The 17993-nt window shown below is 42.2% G+C and overlaps 1 protein-coding gene across 4 annotated transcripts in view; it reads left to right on the forward strand.

Moving 5' to 3' along the window:
- The window catches only part of RBM6 (RNA binding motif protein 6), a 79634-nt gene that overhangs the window by 50422 nt on the left and 11219 nt on the right, over window positions 1-17993 (forward strand). For 3 of the 4 annotated variants that reach the window (XM_032208558.1, XM_032208557.1, XM_032208559.1), the window contains 6 exons: window positions 3083-3157; window positions 5991-6066; window positions 12920-13219; window positions 13343-13503; window positions 15377-15474; window positions 16135-16177. In XM_032208558.1, the coding sequence (XP_032064449.1) occupies window positions 3083-3157; window positions 5991-6066; window positions 12920-13219; window positions 13343-13503; window positions 15377-15474; window positions 16135-16177 (753 nt within the window). The remainder of the gene's footprint in view (window positions 1-3082; window positions 3158-5990; window positions 6067-12919; window positions 13220-13342; window positions 13504-15376; window positions 15475-16134; window positions 16178-17993) is intronic. The other variant, XM_032208560.1, reaches the window with a different exon arrangement.

A 17993-nucleotide genomic window follows, 5' to 3' on the forward strand; every position in this document is an offset into this window, starting at 1 on the left:
CTGTTAATGTACAACATTAGCCTTCAACAAGAATGCTAGACTAAATTACTATGGATAGCCAGTAAATGTTTTTTTGTGAGAGAAAGCTAATAATCATTCTAAAATGGGGGCAGTGAGACAAAAAGGCCACCCATAAAAAAATTTAAATTAATGAAGAAATCTGAAAAGTTTACTGAATTTGAATAAAGGTCTCCATACAGAATAAGGATTCATTCAATGAGCTTAGTGGGCATATAAAATTTAATTACTTAGTCACATGAGCCTGGGACTAAGATTGAAACCACAATTAAGCAGTGCCAAAGACTTGACAGCAAACGGTTACTCTCAGATATACTGGGAGAAATGACAAGTTGAAATGGGCAGTGTATTTAATCACTTTGGCTGATATATGAAGTCAAAGATAGGCTTGAATTTGGCTCGATGTATTTTTTTTTAATTATTTGGGTGGAAGGAAGTTACAACAGACTACTTATAAATTATAAAAAAAATAATAAAATTGACAAGGATAGCTAACTGGTAGCTGTCAAGATGTGGGACTACAACTTCATCTTTGATATTGGCCATGGTGGCTGAAGCTGATGTTATAGTATGAATGACTATATATTTCTGTACTCTGGTTTAATAAAATAATCATAAATAAATTAATCCTTAGAATAATTTCTAAGTAGTTCTTGTGGAATAATAGGAAGGTAGAGTTTAAAATCTCTTGCAAGTTTGAACACTAAGTACCTTATACAAAATTTGAATTTGAAAACTATCCAAAATAATATTTGTGGTATGCTCAGCTTTAATTTCCTGACAGTTTTCTTTTTTACACACACACACACACACACACACACACACACACACACCCTCCCTCCCTCCCTCCAATTCTTGGTTAATTTTAAGCATACTTGTTAGAAAGTTAATTTGACAGTTAATCAAAACTTGCTTTTCAAATATATTTAATTTTGCACTGATTTTTTTCAGGAGCTTTGAGTACAGTATTTGATATGGCTTTCCCATTTCAGTTTTATTTATTCTTAGAAATGCCTATGCTTGATCTGTATCTATATATGTCTACCCACACAAATACTAGATGACTGGAAGCACAGCCCCAATTGTGAAATTAGCTTTGGTTGATAATCAGACTACCTAAATTCTCATTACTTCCAGTAAACAGAAATGCCTACTGATTTTTTTTGACCCAAATGAACAATTATTGGAACATGAATGGCTAATATAGTACAGTCTTCCTAATTCCAAGAACCACTATTTAAAAATCTATTTTTTCTCTGCACGAACATGGGAGCAGGATTGATGATACATAATATTACTAAGTTGTTTTTGGCCTAGTTTCTTAGCCTTAGTCAGCAATTTGAAAAGTGAAAGCTTAATATATTTATTTGGAACTGTAAGGAGAATAGTTCCTACCTTAAATAAACATAGTGTGCATTATTTTACAGAATAAATTATATTCTAGACATAATGTTTAATGTTATCATTTCAGCCACTGTCTAGCAAGGGATATTATAGGGGGACATGATCATAGTACTTCCTAAATGAATAGAAATATTGTTGATATATTTGAATTCTTTTAATAGAATGTATTTGTATATATTAAGTAATAACTAGATTTCAAAAACTATACCCACATTTTTTAATAAAAGAGTGATGAACAAGTTACTCCCTAGCTTGAGTATTTTCATCCCTTACTACTTGCTTCCCATGTATCTGCCTGCTTTAATACCCCTCAGGTTTATACTGGAGAAGGAAAGGATTATGCCAATAAGTTGAAATATGTTTATTAGCGTCTCTATACATCTAAAGGGAGTAAAATTAATATTGCTTGTTTGTAGCTACTCATAGTGTCAATGGATATTTTCACATCTATTTCACTCTTGGAATTTTGGACTAAAAATTTTTATTATATTATTCCTGGTTGTTTTTTCATTGGTTAATAACTTGGTTATTAACCAAGTTCAAATCTCCTTAGGTTTTTGAATCAGCTAAGATTGGATAGGTCCTACTGTTTACCTTTTTATTTAAAACGAGCTTTCTAGAAAATCAGAGTTTCCTATCTCTGCCAGATAATGAAAGTCCAATCTGTTTCTGGATGGATATATTCAACAAAATTTCCATTGAGGTATTATATGTCTGATTTTTCACTGAAGTGATAGCCCAGAGTTCTTGCAAATTTTGTTTCACAGGAAATCATGATTTCCTTATAATACTTTTACTTTCTCCCTTTTTCTTTTATGGATTACATTGGCCAATTTTAATTTTGTTAACCTAGTTCATATAGCCTTGGAAATCTTTTGTAAGTTATTGACCTTGAATTTTCCCCCTTTTGTATAAGCTTAATAAAGAAAAAGTAAAAACAATTGTAAACTGGAAAATAAATAATTTTTTTTTGCTCTTATTAGAATAACAATGTTTTATTACAGATGTGAGTTAACATGATGTCATTGAAGAGCACATTTTAGACTAAACAGGGAAGCCAAACATCAGATACTGACATAACTTCACACATCAAAGTTTGTGTGAAAATACTTAAACAAAACAGCTTAATATCCTAACAATATTAGCAAATGAATTTAAAATAAGGAATACTAATATACCAGCTCCATGTCATAGGACACATTGCCTGCTTTGCAAGCATTTATTACAATGTTATTTCAATGATCAAATCAAATCTAGGCAGATGTACATTAATGATTTAAGATGAGAATATGAAATAATCCTTGTTATTAATTTTAGCTTAATCTGCGTACATCTAAAATTTAACCTGATTTCCAATTTCCTAGCAGTTTCTGTCTGACACATTACTGGTAGTAATAGTTTAATGTATTTTTATTCTAAAAGGCAGTTCATTGCTTGACCTTTTTTTATAGAGACATGGCCTGATGTTTTGCCCTACAGTTTTGTAGCAATCCAAGACATATGTGCTTAGAATAAAGAGTCCTTTCTTTGGTATTTTCATTGATTATCAGTATTTCAGATATTTGTCAGCAACGTGACACTATTCCTAGTAAGTCCATCTTTTATTTCTTCTGTTTTGCTTAAAAAAAACCTAATCATTTTCTTTCTCTCATTTCAACAGGGACATCTTATGATTGGTGGTAAACAGGTCACACTTGAATATAGTCCATACCCTGAATTTTGGTATTGCAAGCGTGTAAGTATGTAGAAGTACAAGTTTATGGAAAGTTACAGCTGAGAGTTTGAAAGAAGTAAAATAACTTGATGAAAGTATCCTTAACTGACTGGCTGATTCTTCAAGTGGAATCTCACAGCACTAAGATTTCTTGAGGAAGGCACACAGGTTGCCTTTGTGGATAAAATGAATCATAGTCAACTCTGTCTTTCTATCTGAAACCATTGGTGACATGGATTTGTTGGTTCCCTACACTTGCTGCTATATTTTGTCCTCTGAATTTCCATAATGGAAGATCCATTGTATATATGGAAATCTGTTTGTCTATTGTATATTAATTAGCTTAATTTTGTTGTTTCATTTATGGGATTTATCCCAACCTCAGTCTAGAGGGAGTCTTGGCATTGTAACATTAGATACACCTCACTGAATTTTATTCAGTAAAACATTTGAATGTAGATTCTTCCCAAACCAGTATCTTGGAGTCACATGTGTCCCATTGGTAGAAGAAAGGTATGTTCATAAACTAGCTACCTAAATAAAGAATTCTTCTGAATCACAGGTTGCATTTCAGAAGTATTATGCAAGCTGAAAATCATCCTTTTCCATCGTTTAGGAACATTGATTTGAAGTCAGCATGCTGTTTTCACTTCATTACCTTGCAGAAGTAAACGGGTGACTCACATGCATTGTCTTATAACATGTAGCTTGAGTCTTGGTAAAAGACTACCGTATATACTCGAGTATAAGCCGAGTTTTTCAGCCCACTTTTTGGGCTGAAAAAAGCCGGCTCGGCTTATACTCGAGTCTACAACTGGATCCGGCAGTGCTGTTGCCTGTTGGAGGAGGAGGGGATTCCTTCCTGCAAGACCCCGTCCAGAAAAATGCGGGGAGCGGCAGCGGAGCCCCGGGGCTGCTTCTGCTCCATCCGCTGGACTGTTTCCTCGCCTGCCCGCCCGCCCGCTCATTCATTCCGTTTCCTCCCCTGCCTGGCCACTCATTCATTCCGTTTCCCTCCCCTGCCTGTCCTCGTTCATTCCATTTCCTAGCCTGCCTGGCCACTTATTCCTTCCGTTTCCCTCCCCTGCCTGTCCCCTCGTTCATTCCATTTCCTAGCCTGCCTGGCCACTTATTCGTTCCGTTTCCCTCCCCTGCCTGCCCCCTCGTTCATTCCATTTCCTAGCCTGCCTGGCCACTTATTCGTTCCGTTTCCCTCCCCTGCCTGCCCCCTCGTTCATTCCATTTCCTAGCCTGCCTGGCCACTTATTCGTTCCGTTTCCCTCCCCTGCCTGCCCCCTCGTTCATTCCATTTCCTAGCCTGCCTGGCCACTTATTCATTCCGTTTCCCTCCCCTGCCTGCCCCCTCGTTTATTCCATTTCCTAGCCTGCCAGGGGAAGGATAGTATGAAATCCACATTTCCTCCCCACTCCAGGGGTAGGATACTGCAAAATCCCCAATTCCTCCCCACTCCAGGGGAAGGATACTATGAAATCCCCAAATCCTCCCCACTCCAGGGGAAGGATACTATGAAATCCCCAAATCCTCCCCACTCCAGGGGTAGGATACTGCAAAATCCCCAATTCCTCCCCACTCCAGGGGAAGGATACTATGAAATCCCCAAATCCTCCCCACTCCAGGGGAAGGATACTATGAAATCCCCAAATCCCCCCACTCCAGGGGTAGGATACTGCAAAATCCCCAATTCCTCCCCACTCCAGGGGAAGGATACTATGAAATCCCCAAATCCTCCCCACTCCAGGGGAAGGATACTATGAAATCCACATTCCCTCCCCACTACAGGGGTAGGATACTATGAAATCCCCCAAATCCTCCCCACTCCAGGGGTAGGATACTATGAAATCCACATTCCCTCCCCACTACAGGGGTAGGATACTATGAAATCCCCCAAATCCTCCCCACTCCAGGGGAAGGATACTATGAAATCTACATTTCCTCCCCACTCCAGGGGAAGGATACTATGAAATCCCCCAAATCCTCCCCACTCCAGGGGTAGGATACTATGAAATCCACATTCCCTCCCCACTACAGGGGTAGGATACTATGAAATCCCCCAAATCCTCCCCACTCCAGGGGAAGGATACTATGAAATCCACATTCCCTCCCCACTACAGGGGTAGGATACTGCAAAATCCCCAATTCCTCCCCACTCCAGGGGAAGGATACTATGAAATCCACATTTCCTCCCCACTCCAGGGGAAGGATACTATGAAATCCCCCAAATCCTCCCCACTCCAGGGGTAGGATACTATGAAATCCACATTCCCTCCCCACTACAGGGGTAGGATACTGCAAAATCCCCAATTCCTCCCCACTCCAGGGGAAGGATACTATGAAATCCCCAAATCTCCCCACTCCAGGGGAAGGATACTATGAAATCCACATTTCCTCCCCACTCCAGGGGTAGGATGCTGCAAAATCCCCAATTCCTCCCCACTCCAGGGGAAGGATACTATGAAATCCCCAAATCTCCCCACTCCAGGGGAAGGATACTCTGAAATCCACATTTCCCCCCCCCTCCAGGGGTAGGATACTGCAAAATCCCCAATTCCTCCCCACTCCAGGGGAGGAAATAAATATTCAAAAACATTATTGGTATCTATTTTTATTTTTGAAATTTACCGGTAGCTGCTGCATTTCCCATCCTAGGCTTATACTCGAGTCAATAACTTTTCCAGGTTTTTGTGGTAAAATTAGGTGCCTCGGCTTATATTCGGGTCGGCCTATACTCGAGTATATACGGTAAGCTTCTTTAACTTTCTGCTTCTGTTTTTATAAGTTGAGTTGCATAAAGGGACAAAAGACAAAGGTTGTATGATTTTTCTTTCTTTGCAGTGTAAAGCACGCACAGTAGGGTTTCGTTCAGAAGGGTATAGTTCATCTTGTTTCTTCTGTAAACTACCAAGAGATGGTGAGCCTACTTTTGTTACTGTTTTAACTTTGGTTTAGTACCAAAATAAATGTGTTAATTTGCAATGAATAAAGATCTTTGGTGTACACACCAAAATATCATTGTTAGTATTAGATCAAAACAATAGACTCTGTTTTTAATGTTAATTTTAAATTATATAAACATTCAAGAAATAAAAAAGAATGAATCTTTTCTTATAGCAGAACTACAGCATATGAAAGTGAGTATCTCACTAGCTCTTGAGATTGGTCTTAGAGCTCTGAGCCATTTCCTCTTCTCCAAATCTGCTCTATGTTACTTCAAATAACCAGTAGCTTCACCAGCCAGTCATGTGCCCAGGATTATTATAGTCTAAATAGAGCTTTGCTAATTTGTTTAGTAGCTTATTTAAATTACTTAGTAGAATTCAGAAGACATCAGGCAGAGACAGACTTCATAGCCAAAAACACATGAACAGCAAGTTGCTGTTAATGGACACATCAAAAGATTTCTACGACATCTGAGAGCAAGGGAGACAGCATGGAAATACAACCAATGCTATCCCTTCTGAGAATCTAGTGCCAGTTGCCTGCAGCCTGTACTAGGCTAATTTTTCCTTCTCTCACTAGGCTAGATGGCCTATCCCCAAAACAGCAGAAGTCAATGCTACTAAATTTCCATTCCCTCACTTCCCTTCCATAGAACTGCAGCACAAGAATGACTCTACTGGCTGTATGAGGCAATATCTCTCCACTGAGGACCTCATGCATTTTCACATCCCAGGAAAGACCTCCAGTGATACCATAGGATAACAGTCAACCATGCCCTTTGGGTTTTGAACCTCATAACGCTGGTTACGTGTCATGGAGAAAAAAAAGCAGGAAATGTAACAAATGTGGGTTCTCCTTTCCAGCTGGACAGTCCATGTTGGAAGAATATGGAGGAAGAATTGAGAAAGACACCCATTCTTGGTTTCTTTACTCCAGAGACTTCCTATTTAGACTACCACTATTGAAAATAAGGATGACAGTGTCATGGCACCAAATGAGGGGAGAAATATCTAGCTCCTTTCCTCTCTGACATACAGCTCAGATACTTCCTTTCAGGACTATTAAATGAGAAAGATGGGGCAGATGTCCCTAGATGAAGAAGAGAAATGACAACCAGTCCTGAATCCACCAAGCATATCAAGAGAGTCTGTAAGATTCTTGGCCTGAAGAACGGGAGCCGCCACTCCTATAGTCGCCTCTATACCTGCCAGCAGCATGAGACAGTGTGCAATCCAGAGCATCTTGGAGAGTGACAGAGATCTCAGGACAAACCATACAATCCTCAATTTTAACCAAAAGGGAATGTTTTCCTATAAAAAACAGGCAATCATTATTGGGCAAAAGGCTACAAAAAAGCCCATAGCTGAATGTGTAATGTCAAAATACATGTATTTTAAAGACAATGTGACAGGGTTGTATGTCATGCAAATCAGTCGAACATTGACTAGTACTAAAGGCCAATAACTACCAGTACCTCTTGAGAATCAGTGATCAAACAGGTCCAGAGGTTGTGGTGCCAGAGGTTTACTTTTCCATTGTTCCTAAGAAGAACAAAGGTTTCATGCATTATTCTGAAACCCAAGTGGGAAAACTGTCATATTGAAACACTGAAAATTATCATTGAACTCTCCTATGAAAGGAACACACCTTAATCACCACTTACAGAGGAAGTTCCTGAGATTCAAATTGTAGGATGTCTTCTACCAGTACATGCCCTTTCATTAATTTTGCCATTGACTCCCAGAGTATTCATGAAGATTAATTGGTGATCGTAATCAGCCACAATTTCCTGGGAAATACATGCATACATTTTCTTGAATGGTTCCCTATTTTATGTCCTCGGTTGAGTAGAAAAAAACAAAGATGTCTGGCCCTATTATTTTTTAAGAATCAGTGTTCCTGATTAATGTAGAGAACAGTTTTTAGCTAGTGTACATCTTATAATGCTTGGATTCAATTCTGGAGATAGAAAATGACCTGATCTCATCAAACAAAGAATGGCAACCATCTAACAACTTAATTGCATATATTCTTTGAATCAACCATCCATATCCCTTGACAGTCTTCAGAGACAAATGATAACGTGTACAAACTCAGTACCTTGAGCAAGGTTCCAGATCAGCAGCGCTAGAGGCAATGAAGTGACCCAATCAAAGAAAATTCTCTCAAGGTAATAGCTTTTGAAATGTTCTCCAAGAAAGGGACATGTTGCTTTCATACCATGTTGAACTTACTACAGCTATGTAAGTGTCAGAAATAGAAGCGCTGTCTGTAGGAAGAAGTTTGGCATTACTTAACCATAAACCATGCACAGACCTTTATGTTCAAGCTGAATCTGACTTATATTTTGCGCAGAAACCAAAACTCGCCTTAAAAACAATGTGCAAACTGGATGTCAGGCAAACTGGCAGGATCCATTCAGTTGAACAGGAGAGTTTAAAGCATCAAATTTGAGACCATCCTAGTATATTTTTGTCACTCTCATCTGGGCTGTAGAGCCTCATTTTCCAGATGGATTAACACATGTATCAAACTAGCTACAAGATACAGGATAAACCTCCCTCATAGGGAATTTATCTTATTTATTTTGTGTCCATCTTGTGTCCAATGACTTTGGGCAACATAGAAACATTGTAAAACATTAAAATTATCTGTTGTAAAAAACAGCAGTTTAAAATATTAACATAAAATCATGGACACAAGTTGGCACGTGAATTGAAGCTCCTTCACATCCCAAAGAGACTCCTGGAAGATATCTGTAAGACTGCTAAATTATTCCAAATAGGAATTATTTTCTGCAGCGTTCTCTTGCCAAAAGGGCTGTCCCCTCCCAGAAGAGCTCTAAACACTGCCTGAGGAATTAGTGAAAACACTCACTTTCATTGCCATGAGTTTGCTGAAGAAAATTGACTTTTATTATAAGTCCATTGTATTGGATTTGTAATAGCTCTTCAATTTGCATGTCTCTTTTTGTTGCTTTTCTTTGTGTATTGGTCTAAGAGTATAGTATTGTGACCATTAGAAAATTTTCAGTGATATTGTAATATTAGGGGAGTACTGCCACAGTACTCCCCTAATAGTACATGAATAAAGACGAAAAGTAGGGACCCAGGGAGATAGAGACACTTTTTCCATATTTCATGGATTAGTACAAGCCTAACATTTTTGTGTCCTCAACTGGAATGTTTATATTACATAACCATCCAAATAAGGTACACATTTACACATTTTTACACATTTTTTACACATTTACACATTTTATTGAGATTTATAGGCCGCCCTTCTCCCTGAGGGGACTCAGGGCGGCTTACAATCACAAGGGGAGGGGGTGCAGTACCAAGAGACAAACAATAGTGAACAAAATAAAATGGTAAACCACAACATGCATTCAACAGTCAGCACTCGGGCGGGTAAATTGGAAACCTATCCCCAGGCCTGCTGGGAGAGCCAGGTCTTGAGGGCTGTGCGGAAGGTCTGGATGGTGGTGAGGGTACGAATCTCAACGGCGAGCTCGTTCCACAGGGTCGGAGCTGCAACAGAAAAGGCTCTCCTCCGCGTAGTCGCCAGTCGGCACTGACTGGCGGATGGAATTCGGAGGAGGCCCAGCCTGTGCGATCTAATCGATCGGAGGGAGGTGATCGGCAGAAGGCGGTCTCTCAAATATCCAGATCCACTACCATGGAGTGCTTTAAAGGTGGTCATCAATACCCTGAAGCGCACCCGGAGACCGACAGGTAGCCAGTGCAGCTCGCGGAGGATGGGTGTAATGTGGGCGAACCGCGGTGCGCCCACTATCACTCGCGCGGCTGCATTCTGGACTAACTGCAGTCGCCGGATGCTCTTCAAGGGCAACCCCATGTAGAGCCCATTGCAGTATTCCAGCCTAGAGATCACAAGGGCTTGAGTGACTGTTGCGAGAGCCTCCCGGTTCAGGTAGGGCCGTAACTGGCGGACCAGGCGAACCTGGGCAAATGCCCCCCTGGTCACAGCCGACAGCTGATGGTCGAAAGTCAGCTGTGAATCCAGGAGGACTCCTAAGTTACGGACCCTGTCTGAGGGGTATAAAATTTGACCCCCCAGCCTGAGTGTTGGAATGTCAGCCAAATTATTGGGAGGGAAGCACAACAGCCACTCGGTCTTGTCCGGGTTGAGTACCAGTTTGTTAGCGCTCATCCAGTTCTTAACGGCCTCAAGACCCTGGCTCATCACGTCCACCGCTTCATTGAGTTGGCACGGGGCGGACAGATACAATTGTGTATCGTCCGCATATTGGTGGTATTTTATCCCGTGCCTCCGAATGATCTCGCCCAGCGGTTTCATGTATATGTTAAAAAGTAGGGGGGATAAGACCGAACCCTGCGGCACCCCACATGTTAGGGGCCTCAGGGATGATCTCTGCCCCCTGACCAACACCGACTGCGACCTGTCCGAGAGGTAAGAGGAGAACCACTGCAAAACAGTGCCTCCCACCCCCACCTCCCGCAGTCGTCGCAGAAGGATACCATGGTCGATGGTATCGAAAGCCGCTGAGAGGTCAAGGAGAACCAGGATGGACGTATGGCCTCCATCTCTGGCCCTCCAGAGATCATCGGTCAATGCGACCAAAGCGGTTTCTGTGCTGTAACCAGGTCTGAAGCCGGACTGGAAGGGGTCAAGATAACTAGCTTCCTCCAAGGCCCGTTGAAGCTGAAAGGCCACCACCTTCTCAACAACCTTCCCAATAAAGGGGAGGTTGGAGACAGGACGATAGTTGTTTAAAATGGCTGGATCCAAAGATGGTTTCTTCAGGAGGGGTCTCACCACCGCCGCTTTAAGTGCGGCGGGGAAGTGCCCCTCCCGAAGGGAGGCGGTCACGACCGCCTGGATCCAGCCATGTGTCACCTCCCTGCTGTTGGCAACCAGCCAGGAGGGACACGGGTCCAAAATACAGGTGGAGGCACTTACAGCTCGAATGGCCTTGTCCACATCCCCGGAGGCAACATCCTGGAACTCAACCCAGAGATGGCTTGCCAAGTAATCCCCCTGTGTCTCGGCTGGATCTACTGTGGTGGAGTCCAAGTCCGACCGAAACCGAGCAACTTTGTCCGCCAAGAACTGGGCATAGTCCTCAGCCCTACCCTGCAAGGGATCTCCCAGATCCCTCCTATTAAGGAGGGAACGGGTGATCCTAAACAGGGCGGCTGGGCGTGACTCGGCGGACGCAACCAAGGCAGAGATATGCGTTCTTTTGGCATCTCTTAATGCCCGGATGTAGTCTTTGGTGCAGGTGGTCAGAAGTGCTCGGTTCGCCTCGGACTTATCGGACCTCCACAGGTGCTCTAGGCGTCTCCTCCGGCGCTTCTTCTCCCGGAGTTCCTCGGTAAACCAAGGAGGTCTCCGGGATCCACTGGCCCGGAGGGGCCGTAGTGGCGCAATCCGGTCAAGAGACCCCGATGCCGCCGAATACCAGGCGGCAACCAGAGCCTCCACCGAACTGTGGGCGAGAGCGTCAGGAATTACCCCAAGCTCCGTCTGGAACCTCAAAGGGTCCATGAGTTGCCTGGGGCGGAACCACCTGGTCGGTTCCTCCTCCCTACGGTGGGGGTTTGGCCTCCGGAAGTCAAGCCTCAGTAGGCAGTGGTCTGACCACGACAGGGGTATGATCTCATTACCCCTCAGACCAAGATCACACATCCACTGCTCCGAGAGAAATACGAGGTCGAGCATGTGACCCGCTGTATGGGTTGGGCCCCGAATTACCTGGGTCACGCCCATGGCTGTCATGGAAGCCATGAACTCCTGCGCCCCATCAGAGCGTTCACCGAGCGATGGCAAGTTAAAGTCCCCCAGAACTATAAGCCTGGGGAGCTCAACTGCCAGCTCGGCTACTGACTCGAGGAGCGAGGGGAGGGATGCTGCAACGCAGTTGGGAGGCAGGTACGTTAGCAGCAAACCCACTTGACCCCTGAGGTTCAACTTTATCAGCAGGGACTCACACCCGACAAGCTCCGGAGCAGGGACCCTACGAGGTAACAGAGACTCCCGGATAACAATAGCCACACCGCCACCCCTTCCCTGGGCTCTCGGCTGATGAAGCACCTGAAATCCCTCTGGGCACATCTCTACAAGGGGGACTCCTCCTTCTGTGCCCAGCCAGGTTTCAGTAATACATGCCAGGTCTGCCCTCTCGTCAACAATTAAGTCCCGGACGAGGGGAGCCTTGTGAATAACAGACCTGGCATTTAGCAACAGCAGCCTGAGACCAGGGTCCTGGCTACTCGCGCCATCTGGTCTTGGAGTGGGACTCAAAGGGCCGGAAGGAGGGATCTCTGTAATGTAGCGAACCCTCCTTCCCCGGTAATGGCTAGCCCTAAGGTCCCCGCCGTATCTGCCTCTCCCTGTCACGACCGCAATGCTCCGACCCACTCCCGTGGCCGTGGCCCCCCCAACCACCCCGGTACCCCCCGCCTTCCCTAGCAGGTCCTCCCAGTCAAGCATACTCAGACACTCACACAACCAGTCCCCACGTAATTATTAAAATACACAAATACAACAGTAATAACAATAAAAGTGGGTCACTCACACACTTACATACAATCCCATATACTCAACATACTAAAGATAGAAGGAAAAGGGAGGAAGAAAAGAAGGAAATAAGAAGAATAAAAATTGCGCAGAATTGTTAAAGTGCGAGTTCAGGGAGAGCCAAATAGTTCTCAGCAGATGGCTCTGCAACAGACAGATTCTGGGAAAGGTATTTAAATATTCTTGTATAAAGCAGTAAGAAAAAATAGTGTTAACATAGTGTTTTTGCTGAAATGACTTCATTAAATTTGTTTTCCTAGTAACAGAAGAAAAACTTGAAAAGGGGGAGGAAGAGTTGGTCCCTGAGGATCCGAGCCCAAAGGGAGAATCTGTTGAAGAACCTGCTCCACCCCAAGAGCTGCCGCCTCAGAAGCCGGATTCTGAGCTGCAATGTCCGCCTCAAGAATTTAAACCCAAGAAGAAGGATAAAAACAGAGAAGAGTGGCTCACACAAGAAAAGAAGAAGGACCTTGAAATGTATCCACCCCGAAAAGAAAACCAAAACCGTAGTTCAAGGAGAGATACTGTGGAAAATAAACGTCAGGAGGATGAGAGTAAAAGTAAGTTGATTGTATTTATGGCCTTACTGTCTTAATTTCTTTCTATAATGATAATTTAAATTTGTGTAAACTGAACAGAAGTACATATATGATTCTTTTTTCTCCTTGCTACACTTTTCACAGCAATTATGTTAAAACGCATTCCTCGCTTCACTCCACCAGAAGTGATTGTAGGACTTCTAGCACCATATGTCCGTCTCTCTACTTCAAGTGTGAGGGTAATGAAGAACAAAGCTGGTCGGATGGGCTACACCTATGGTTTCATTGAACTCGACTCTCATGCTGTATGTTGACATTCTCCTTGCTTCATTTCCCTGCTTCATTCATTAACATTAACATTAATGAAATATTAAGCTGTTATTTCCTTATGAAAGTCTATTCATTATAGTGTCCTGTATGAGTTTATATTTTTAAATTTTATTCCTTACACTTATGTATCCAAAGCTATTAAACACCTAACAATTTGTACCTAACAATTAACCATGATTCAGCATTGTAAGATTAAGCCTGTGTAAGCTTCAGGCTTGTACTTTCTTCTTTCCCCCTCCTGAATCACAATATTATACTCAAACTAGTAACTGTAGTTTATTAAAATAAGCCTGCTTCCTAAACTGCTTAGATGTAATAGTAATTTCCTGAAAAGAAAATATTCAAATTCCTTCTTGTGTTCCTACGAGACAGGAAGGAGTAAAAAAAAATGCAAAGAATTATGGCTGAACTGTAACCAATATGTAGGATAGCTTACTCAAATTGACTTAGTGCTATTGCTAACGCTTTGATATGATTGAATATCAATAAAGAAGAAAATGGCTTTGTTTATACACTGCTTATGTCATTATGATTTACTGGAACATATCAACTGATGTAGCGTAGAATACTCTACACATATATATGCCTGATTCAGTACACAACATTACAAGTTTTAAGATGCACTATTAGACTTTTTCTTATCACCATAATATTTTGCTTCCTATCATGGGAAAGAAGTCTGATCTTTGTAACTATATATCCACTACAGCTGTATTGGAGCCTTGTTTGTTGAATTCTTTAAAATGATTTCAATATTAGCTCTGTTATAATTGATTTCAAACATTGTAGTAAGAATCCCAATCACGGAATATTAATTAGACAAGTTCGCATTGTGTAGTATATTATAATTGGAATTTAATATTAATATTTATTTTTTAATTGGTATTACTTCATTCTAGATTAGAGAAAGCATGTAAAAACTAGAGAAAAAACTGTGATCTGCTGTTTTGGTGTCCATATAACTAATGTCATGAAAGCAAAGTAAAATAGGACTTTTATAGTGATTCAGAATCCTGATAGTATAGCCTTTATTGTCATTGTACATCATGTATACAACAAAATTGGTTAAAATGAATCCTGTTTGATTCTGAGCACACACACACACACTCTTGTAGCTTCAAGCCAATTGGCAGATATCCTTCCACAAAGCCAAAAGGCTAGGCGCAATTCTCACTTCCAGTGGTAGAGTGTTCCACAGGTTTGGGGCCACAGCAGAAAAAGCTGTTCTTGACCCCACCTGCCGGAATTCCTTAGCAAACAAGGACTATGGCAGTCTTCTTCAGCTGGTGCGAGAGAAGCGGGCTAGTCCCATTGGGGTGAGACGACTCATTTGGACCCATGCCTTATAAGACTTTAAAGGTAATAACACCTTGAATTGGACCCAGAAGCAAACTGGCAACTTGCATAACAGCAATGGCACATGTGCCATCCTAGGAGCCTTCAGAACTGTGTGCGCTGTTGCATTCTGCACCAGCTGTAGTTCCTGAATACTCTTCAAGGGTAGTCCCATGTAGAATGTATTACAATATTCTGACCAACAGATGATTAGGACATGATTGAACGGACGCAAGTCCTCATGATCCTGTTAAGGGCACAACACAAAGTTGTGCAAAGGCTTTCCTAGCCAAGACTGCCACTTGGTTTCTGAGCATAAGTCGCAGGTCCAGGAGAACCCCTAGATTGTACACCAGGTTTGTCTGGGGTAGTGCAACCCCATCCAGAATTAAAGATGATAAAGAACTGGATTTTGTACCCACAGCCACACTGTCATGCCAGGCTTCAGCTGAAACATATTGTCCCCATCCAGATCCCTACTTTTTGCTTATTCCTGGATTCTTTTCATTGCAGGAGGCACGGCGGTTAGTGAAAGTTTTACAAGACTTAGATCCACCAATCAGCATTGATGGCCGTGCTGTGGATGTAAACCTAGCTACAGGAAAGAGGAGGTAGTAGGGATGTTGCTAAAATATTCATTAATACGATTTCATTTTGTGAATTTTGTCATTTTGATATGAAAACAAGGAAAGCTTAGGCAATCAAGTTTTCATAAATTAGCATACTTTATGATTTTGCAGAACTGAATGTCCTTATCAAGTGGTGTTATGTTTAAACCATAATATCTCTCTCAAGAAATTAATTATGAGCATACATCACATTTAAGCTATTTTGAAAGTAAATTTAACAAGAATAGAGTAGCTTGAATGAAAAATTAGATATAACTCTAATAGTAATATTATTTTGTTCACAGATGTTTCATGTCAAGATATTCTGTGTAGCAAAGTCAAAAAGTTGATCTCAACTTTCTGAGTAATTTATAATACTACAATGATTTCTGCCTTTAGATGATGTAATACATTAATTTAAATTAAAATTGTAAATCAAGACATAACTGATTAATTGTTGAGTTTGTAAAGTCAGGATTTTAAATTTTGTGCACTGAGCTGTAATTCAAAAACAATACTTCACTATACAGTATTTTCATTCAACTTATTAATAGTTCAACAAGTCCAATGAAATTGTAGAGTTTTTGTGAAGAATACTTAACTAACTGCATGTAGTATTTTTGGAACACTTAAACTGATTTGATGATTTCTTTCTGTTGCTAGAAATGAATATGGAGACCAAGGTGATATTTCTCGTTTCAACCAGGTAATGCTTGTAATCTATGACAGTACTCGAAGAAAATTGGTTGCTGTCATCCAGTATTTAGCTTAGTTTCCTGAACTTAAGAATATTAAGTTTAGTTTCCTAAACTTAAGTATATTTTTATATTTATGACAGTGAGTGTAACCAGAAAAAATGTGCTAGATTTATTAACTTCACAGTTGATTCCCCCTCAAACAGAATAATTAAAGTGTTATACCCAATGGCCAACATATGTACATGTGTTTAAATTATAAAAATAAAAGTATATAGGTAGAAATAATATTTTTCAAAATTTAAGATTAATTGCTATATCCTAAGTTCTAATAAGATTCCGAGGTTAACAGTGATAATTCTAGGGTAGTTGTATCATTACCATGATATGCCATTACAATACACTATGATCTATGATTTCAAGTTTCCATTCTTTTTGCTGTCCTTATAAAGGAGCAGAAATTTCTTGCTTTTTGCAAATATGAGAAAACTAGACATTTCTACAAATGACAATCAGGCATTCTGTGAAGGAGCTCATTGTTCTCAATAAGGGTGGAGATAGCATCCATGCGTGGGTTGACACTGTCCGTGCTCTGATTGGACTGAGTCTGATTACTAATTAATTAACCACTATAAAACCCGCTTCCATGAGTGGTACCACCCAGTTTTCTGACTCAGTCCACTCAGGGACAGTCGTGTTATCCTTCGTATCTTCTACCTGATTTGATCACTATTCTCATAATTTCAGCTATATTGACTCATAACACTGAGATTGCTGTGAGTATTTACCTGCTCCTACCACTGGGCCTTCCGACCCTTGAGCCAAAGGGCTGCTGCCTGCAGGCCTCACGCCTCCCCCCTGCACACCTCAGAGAGCTCTCGACTCACCTGAGATTTTTAAAAAAGGTGCGCTGGAGTGGCAGATAAAGGTGGACAGCGCAGACTATCGGCCTTTTGATCCTTTGAGTACTTGACAGCCGCAAAAGAAGCAGGAGAGCCTGGAACGCCACACAGCAGCTGGGTGGCATACAAATTGCTGGATCAACCCCGGAGATACGCACGAGACCGCTTCCGCATTTAAAGTGGCAGCGCGACAAAGGCAGGTGCCGCGGAGATCGCGGGGAGGCTTGGCAAGCCGAGAATTGCAGGGATGAGCGTGCAGGCCTCTCAAGGGCTTAGCGCCACGTCGGAGGGCCTGGGCCCAACCCAAAAAAGGTGTGAATGCCATTTTGGAAGAGGGCGGAGCTGGGTGCTAACGGATGGCCGCAGGTGCCATTTTGAGCCATATTGCCTCGCCGTGGTGATATGGCCGACAGCAGCATGCCTGAATCATCCTCCAGCGCTGGCAGGGAGGTAGCGGAGACAGCTTGGACTCCTGACTGTGGCAGGGACTCCTCTTCCCCCCACTAGGCCAGCTTTATCACAGGCTAAACCCTCCCTCAAAGGCTCCTCCTCTGACAGCAAAAGCTCAAAAGCTTTACCATGCCTCCTACTTGTCAGGACATTATAGCGGAAGCTATAAAACAGGGGATTGCAGTTGGCTTAAAGGAAAAGGCTTTGGGCTCTCAAACTGCGGCCCCTTGGAGTGCAGCCCATGCAGAGGGGCTCCCAGTGCTTACAGACTCTTCTCAGCCACCTGAACCCGACCACTGCCCCTCCCCCGCATCGGAAGAGTGTGAGATCAGGGATGTCGACCTGTTGAACGAGGAGGGGCCCATTACCGATAAATCCTCCTACACGGGCCTATTTCCGTTTAACCAATTCACACCTTTGCTTTGCAAGGCCAAGGCGGCCTCGGAGCTGGGGGCCCAAGCAGTGAAGGAACCCA

Source organism: Thamnophis elegans, chromosome 2 (assembly GCF_009769535.1).
Source record: "Thamnophis elegans isolate rThaEle1 chromosome 2, rThaEle1.pri, whole genome shotgun sequence".
NCBI classification, from domain to species: Eukaryota; Metazoa; Chordata; class Lepidosauria; order Squamata; family Colubridae; genus Thamnophis; species Thamnophis elegans.